General features: G+C 40.3%; 1 protein-coding gene across 1 annotated transcript in view; it reads right to left on the bottom strand.

Moving 5' to 3' along the window:
* The window catches only part of LOC143032536 (uncharacterized), a 10,530-nt gene that overhangs the window by 417 nt on the left and 2,613 nt on the right, over nucleotides 1-7,500 (bottom strand). Inside the window, exons 2-6 of the mRNA XM_076197404.1 lie at nucleotides 5,808-5,958; nucleotides 4,142-4,278; nucleotides 3,354-3,472; nucleotides 2,575-2,828; nucleotides 1-823 (exon numbers count right to left, since the gene is read on the bottom strand). The exon at nucleotides 1-823 is cut by the window's left edge and continues 417 nt beyond it. Of these exons, the coding sequence (XP_076053519.1) occupies nucleotides 774-823; nucleotides 2,575-2,828; nucleotides 3,354-3,472; nucleotides 4,142-4,278; nucleotides 5,808-5,958 (711 nt within the window). The 3' untranslated portion in view covers nucleotides 1-773. The remainder of the gene's footprint in view (nucleotides 824-2,574; nucleotides 2,829-3,353; nucleotides 3,473-4,141; nucleotides 4,279-5,807; nucleotides 5,959-7,500) is intronic.

Raw genomic sequence — 7,500 nt, 5'->3', positions numbered from 1 at the left:
GTCTGGGTAGGAATAACAGACTCGGAAAAATAATCATAACTGAAACAGTTAGTAAATAGATAAATGAATAAATAAGTAGATATGTAAATGAATAACTAACTAAATAAATAAATAAATAAATGAATAAATAGATAAATAAATAGATAAATGTGACGTCTTCAAACTCGTAGCTCTAAGCTCTCTGAGAATCAAAAAATTCATCCAAACTGAATAGAATTATCTGAATGTCGAGACATCAATATCCTTTGTGACAACATAACACAGAGAATCTTTTAACTATCTTTAACAACATTCTAGCCCTCGCCAGGCAATTTTATTCAGTTCTATAGGTAACTTCGTCTCTCCAGGGGATTAGTCTAAACTTGATCTAATCCTTTAATGGAACGACGGTTGGACTTTAGCAACTTTCACTGAATCTTCACCAAATTATTTCATCCAATCCCGGGGACACTTGGCCCATTTGTAACGATTGTATTTCATCGCCAGCAATACTCCAGCGTTTCTATCCTTAGGAGCAATAGCGGGATAGCAAGAATGAATAAGTAATGATTGGATTTCCTTCTGGTCTTGGTGGGCAGATGGCGTCACCGGAAGCTTGCTGGTCTCGTATTTGCTTAGTTGCGGGTTCGAATCCCGTACTCCTCTCCGATTCCCAGCAGTGACTGTTACTTTCTTCAACAGTCCCTAAAGGACATAATAGGGCAAAGATGACAGCTTCGGCCGCAGGAACTCAGCGCCTCCTGGCGTGGGCTCCTCATAATTTTCTGGTTGCCTTAGGCGTTCTCCGGCTGGCAATTTACACTCAAATTTCGAGCTGCAAAATCTGTAATGAGAAAGTGGATGAAGAAAGCCAATAATGACCTCATATTCACTTTACTACCAGGAAAATATATGTATGAAAACCCGACTAAAGATTATGAAAAGGACTATAGGAAGAGTGTGTATCAACCATAGCCTTCGCTCACTAAGTCCTTTTCTGTGCGTTCAATGAGAATTCCAAGACAGATGGGTTTATGTGTGTAACGTAATATCACCAAAAGGTTTGAGAGTAAGGAGGTACCTATATGGAAAGATTTGAGGACCTTTGCCAGTTACTGTGAGAATATGGGTTTCCATCCAGTGTTATCTTTATCATTATTATATTTATACTATGTTCACACCAGCGGTTTGAACCGCACGGAAACTGCGGTGGTATAGCATAGTCAACGAAAAACTGCGTGGTTGTGTGTGAACGCCTACACTGACTTACATTGTAAATGAACCGCCGCAATTCAAAATGGTCGTGTGAACAGGCCCTTTCAGTATAATGAATATGTGGTAAACCCTTTCGGTCATACTAGCTCATAGGTGAACGCTGGAATGTATCATCATGTTGAAACATTCACGAGCCAAAGATAAGAAATTAAATAAAATAGTAATAGAAAAAAACGAAGGTACAATGCACAAGAAAACTACTAAGAGGACGATGATTGGCTGGTTCAGATATCAGAGCTAGAATAGGTTAGGCTACATTTGGTCATACGAATTAAAGGAGAGAGACAGACAGACGGACAGACAAACAGACAGACAGACAGACAGACAGACAGAGAGAGACAGAGACAAAGAGAAAAACAGATAGACAGACAGACATACAGAGAGAGAGAGAGAGAGAGAAATAAAGAGAGAGAGGGGGGAAGAGAGAGATTCCCAAACACTTGTTCGAATTTCATCTTTAACTCTCGCCTCACTTGGAGGGCACCATGGAGATGAATAAAATATCCTGGCGGCAACCAGAATAAAAGGACGAAAAATATGTTTTGCTGGGTGCGATTATCGCTCAACGATGGTCGTTCATGTCTCAAGAAGCATCGTCAAACTAATTCTTTGTCTTTCAATGGGGCGGTTTTGCTTCAAGCTGCAGAGTACAAGGCTGATCGTCTTAACCGAACTCACCAACGCGTTCACCCAAGTAGGATACGAGATATGATTACAAAGGATTACAAAGGCGGAGCATGCCGACAGGAGACCTTTTGATCCATATCTAGGTCGGATGCAAAAAAAAAAAATATATAAAAAATAAAAATAATAATAATAATAATAATAATAATAATAAAATAATAAATAAAAACTATAATAATGTAAATAACAAATAAAATACATAAATAAATGCATAGGTATAGTTAGAATAATAAACAAACAGGTAAATAGTAAATAATAAATTGACATATAACTAATGGCTGTGGTAGGTTAAAGCCCCAGTCACACAATCACGATTTTTGTCAAATGTTGTGAATTCGAAAAGCTGCAGGACGAATTCGCTTACAGTATTCTAGATCTTCGCTGAGGAAAATTCAACAATTTCTCTAATATTCGCGTTGGTTTTACTTCCCTAATTCGTCATTCAGCTTCTCAACATTTGACGGAAAGGTGATTTGACATTTGGAGTTCCGAAAAAAAAAAAAAAAAATTGTAAACGAAGTCGTTTCTACCCAAACGAACTCACTTAAGTAGTGTATGTGTGACCGGGGCTTAATAATTTGATCGCACTAAGCAAAACGTACCTGAAAGCAATAACCATGCCAACCGCATACTCACCGCAATTCCTAAACGAGGCATCAGGTCCGTTAGTAGTCGAAGTACTCGAAGAGGAAGAGATGAAGTTCGAAGAGGAGGAGGACGCTGGAAAGGGAGGAACGGGTGGAGCGGGAGCTTCTGGGTCGTAGGCGATGATGGAACACCTGGAGCTTCTGTGACCCTGAACTTGCGGAGGGTAGAGACTGTTTGTGTAACTGACCGCTAACCAGTTATACCGGGAGGTGAGATGGACTGGCCAGTCGTAACCACAGTACCTACGATGCAAAAACATCTTTAATGAAGGCATGCAACTGATACGTGTAACTGATGCGTGTCATATTGGAACTCTGCAGGAAAAATATATTTCGTTAGTGAGATTTTGATGTGATCATAGTCTTTTTATTTTTATGATTTTCTAAGCAAAAATGGATTACTCAAGCAGCAAAGGATAGGGTATTTGGATATTCTAATGAGTCGTGGGTTAGGGTGTCCCCAAGAATGCATGAATGCATGTTGCATTGTTTATGCGTTACTATTTCCTTCTGGTAAATCCTCAAAGTTTTGTACAAGACACGCTTACTTCGCTAACTTGGTTTTCTGCATGTCTCTACCTGACAGCCAGAAACACTTCAGCACTTATGAAACTGTCGTTCTCATAGACCATAGCTCCCAGCGCTTCTATCCTTATTGACAATCTCACGCCACTGGTGTACCTTATATCCCATGTTATACGAATCCGCCTTTATTTTTATATACCTCAAAGAGGACGCTTTGTGGTCTTGATCCAAGGAAAAACTCACCTTCTTGGACGCTGCCAGCTGTCAACATAAACACGTAGAATGTCTCCATAGACGCAGTCACTGCTAAAGGAGCCACTAGCCTCGCAGTTCAGCCTCAAGCGAGCTCCTGGGCTCTCAGCCTGCCAAACGAGAATGAAGACAGTAGGGCAGGAATGAGAAGGAGAGATGATCATGGAAGAAATCACAGGAAAAGAAGACTGTGTGTGTGTGTGTGTGTGCTTTGTGTGTGTGCTTTGTGTGTGGTGTGTGTGTGTGTGTGTGTGTGTGTGTGTGTGTGTGTGTGTGTGTGTGTGTGTGTGTGTGTGTGTGTGTGTGTGTGTGTGTGTGTGTGTGTGTGTGTGTGTGTGTGTGTGTGTGTGTGTGTGTGTGTGTGTGTGTGTGTGTGTGTGTGTGTGTGTGTGTGTGTGTGTGTGTGTGTGTGTGTGTGTGTGTGTGTGTGTGTGTGTGTGTGTGTGTGTGTGTGTGTGTGTGTGTGTGTGTGTGTGTGTGTGTGTGTGTGCGTGTGTGTGTGTGTGATTCACCACGGTCTTGGACCACGTGTTGGACTCATAATCGACAGTTATTTCCCTCCCGTAAGAGAGCTCAGAGCTGATATATGCCCGATCTGTGGATAATATCGTGACTACACACACACACACAACTCCTCACCCACGTGAACATATAAAATGACATTCTACGTATGTATTGAGAAAACAAAATAGTTTGCCAGAGAGTGATTTTCCGGCGGAAAAAATGCTGGAGGTTGGAGGAAAAATAGCCCAGTGTGATAACCACTTTCAGAACCTCACCACCATAAGCCAGTTGCATGAAGACCCTGGCCTGTGGCCGCTCTTGATGTCCAGGAAGTAGATCTGGTTGAGCCGAAGATCGATCTGAGCTCGGCAAGGTACCACACTCCCCGGACCAAGATTCCTGCCTAGAGGAGCTGGGGAAAGAGGGAGAGTCTCGTGAATGGGAAGCAAGGAAGTGAGTAAATACCTGAAATAAATCGTCTAATCTTAGCCCAAAAGCAAACTGAGACGCAGGCGACACAGGCGACGCAGGTGACACAGGCGACGCAGGTGACACAGGCGACGCAGGCGACACAGGCGACGCAGGCGACACAGGCGACGCAGGCGACACAGGCGACGCAGGTGACACAGGCGACGCAGGCGACACAGGTGACACAGGCGACGCAGGCGACACAGGCGACGCAGGCGACGCAGGCGACGCAGGCGACACAGGCGACGCAGGCGACACAGGCGACACAGGCGACACAGGCGACGCAGGCGACACAGGCGACACAGGCGACGCAGCACAGAGCAAAGACAGACTTCCTGTTGCTGAACTGAAGTACAGTTTGAACTTTATTCTCACTTGAAATGTTTCTGTTTCTGACTACCTCAGGATTTCAAGTGAGAGAGAAGTTCAAACTGTACTTCAATCCAGGAACAGCTCTGCCTGTGCTATGTGCTGCGTCGCCTATAAGAAGGAAATAGGCAAGAACTGGTTTACCAATAGAATGGTTAATGAATGTAATAGATTCAGTAACCATATAGTAGGCGCTGAAACAATGGGTTGTTTTGAGAGAAGATGAGATAACTTTATGGATAGGGGTGAAAGGTGGTACAGGACATGGAGCTGCCTAGTGTAGGCCTTATCGGCTCTAGTAGTTTCTTCCATTCTTATGTTCTAAAATGAAATTGCAAACCATTTTCGTCTCAGTTGTCTTAAAAGTTATGGTTAGTGAGGAAGTCTCCATTATTAGTGTCATCACCCAACATTTGCCTTTGACGAGTTGAACACGAGTTGAACACGAGTTGAACACGAGTTGAACACGAGTTGAAAAAGCTGTAATGAGCGAAACGTGGTACAAATAAAGGGTCCGTCCTCATATGGTGTTTAACTCGTCAATCTTGTCGGCAACTGCCACTTTCATGAAAAGAATACATTTGCCTTTCCACGACCAATGTAGTCACAGGCAAAAGTTTTGACTCACCCAGAATTTTTCATTGTGCAAACTTCTTTTCTTTCTTCTTCTTCTTTTTTGTCTGATTTTTTCTATTCTAGAAAATTACCTAAATATAAGCTAAATGCTACATAGGCAAAATATATCACGTATTCGACAGAAAAATTAAAATAAAATTGACTTTGTGAAAACTGTACCATGGGTCAAAAAAAAATTTCGTGGCTCTACATCACCTCACTCTATCATGTGTTCTACGCAATCAATGTTTTAAGGACTTAAGTGTTATCCCTACGGGCCAGAGTCACGTAGCATTCTTTTATGAATTAAAAATAACCCCCAATTAAAACAAAAGGGTCTAATCGCTTCTAACGTCGTTTCTGTTAACCTCTTTAATTAATTATCCTCTCCTTTACCGCTCCCACGACTCCGTCTCTGGCACGATAGAAGCGCTGGTTAATACTAATAAGAAGATCCTTTTACCCCCTCCACCAGGCTTGTGCACTCACCCACACTGTGCCGTAGATGCTCTGGCATGTTCCTCAACGTGGGAGCCTCTGCATCCTCTTCAGGAGGCGGACTGTGAGGCGAAGACGACTTCTCCTGAGTCTGAACAGCATCCGGGAAGATCAATTTGCCCTCAGCCGCGATCGGTACCTCCTGTTGAAGATGAGAAACACCCAAAGAAAGAAAGAAAGAATAGTTACTCATTGTAGGCTGAGGGAACACACAGAAATATAATTATCATCACTTCATCACTTACCTGATTATTACAGCCAAACCTAACTAGATAACTTAACTAGATCAACCTAACTAGAGAAAGGATTAGAAAGAAAATAACTTTCTTGAATATAATGCCTTTCGTATTCAGTGGCATTGTTTTGTTGTTCTAGATGATGTTAGGCTGATATATTGCATCTGTATGCGTATATGTATACATATACATATGTATATGTATATATATATTTTTTATCAACCACAATGCACTATAATTTTAAGCCATATAGGTGCATGCAGAAATTGTAACGTGGGACGCCCGAGGACTCGAACCTTTGCGGCGAGAACGTTATTAGTGCCGAGTGACTTAGACCAATACACCATCAAGAGTATATGTATATGTATATGTATATGTATATGTATATGTGAATGTAGATGTATATGTATATGTATATGCATACGCAAATATAGTATCGCGTCATAAATACAGACAATGCATAACCGAATTTTTTTCCGCAGTGGTAGTTTAAAATATTGTACATTTCCAAATTTGTATGAAGGATTGATTTTCAGTATGTCGACATATCAATAGAAAGGATATGATTTGTACATAAAATTGGAAATGGCACAAATAAATGTATCTTTTATTGTAAAAATGTGTATTTATTTTGTATTTCAGCAAATAATCATATTGGATATAACTATTGAAAGTTTCGCTATTTATGTTACATTATAGTCTACATTAAAAGATAACCTTGTTTTAAATTCTGAACTTTAAACACCCATAGATTTCAGTCAATATAAACAAAATATCTTATCTAATTGCTTAGAGGTAATATTAGATTAAATTTTTTTATTGTGAGTTATGTTATCAGAAATATTATTTCTGTATATGTTTGTTTATTGAACTGGTAGTAATTCATCAGAATGGGAACGTAGGATACAGCTAGGAACAAAACTAGATCAAGACGTTAAACAGGGTACTGGCAAGCCATATAGGTGTTCAAAAGAATTCAAAGTTCTAAATTATTGGGAAAGAAATAAACAACATTCTTGGTTAGATAAGTAAATAAATCATTATCCTTTCATTGAAGACAAATGTCTATCACTTTTTCTTGTTGTCATATTCCGCTATTGTATAAGGTGAAAAATCGAGAAAAAAAACTTGTGTATTGAACATTATGCTCATGTATTTTTATTAAATTGTACTCAGTAGTAATCTGAAAGAATTAGGAAAAACTGAGCTTTTCCATTTGCTGGAAGACGATGGCATGAGCCTAAGGCATTCCTATTGGTCCCTGTCATTGGCTGATCACTCATAGCTCTCTTGAAAACTAGCCAATCACAATGCAGGTTTTATACGAGCGTCGGAAATATATTGTTGTTAGTGTACTTTCAAGTTTAGACGTAAATTTTAAACTGTTGTAGTGCTTCCGTGTTAATAGTGATTTCTACAAAGAAAAATGCATTTAAGTGCTTTAATCT

The sequence above is a fragment of the Oratosquilla oratoria genome, chromosome 14 (assembly GCF_046742065.1).
Source record: "Oratosquilla oratoria isolate Oo_2021 chromosome 14, ASM4674206v1, whole genome shotgun sequence".
Lineage (NCBI taxonomy): Eukaryota > Metazoa > Arthropoda > Malacostraca > Stomatopoda > Squillidae > Oratosquilla > Oratosquilla oratoria.
Note: the sequence above shows the minus strand (reverse complement) of the source record. Positions and strands in the feature narration are given on the sequence as shown.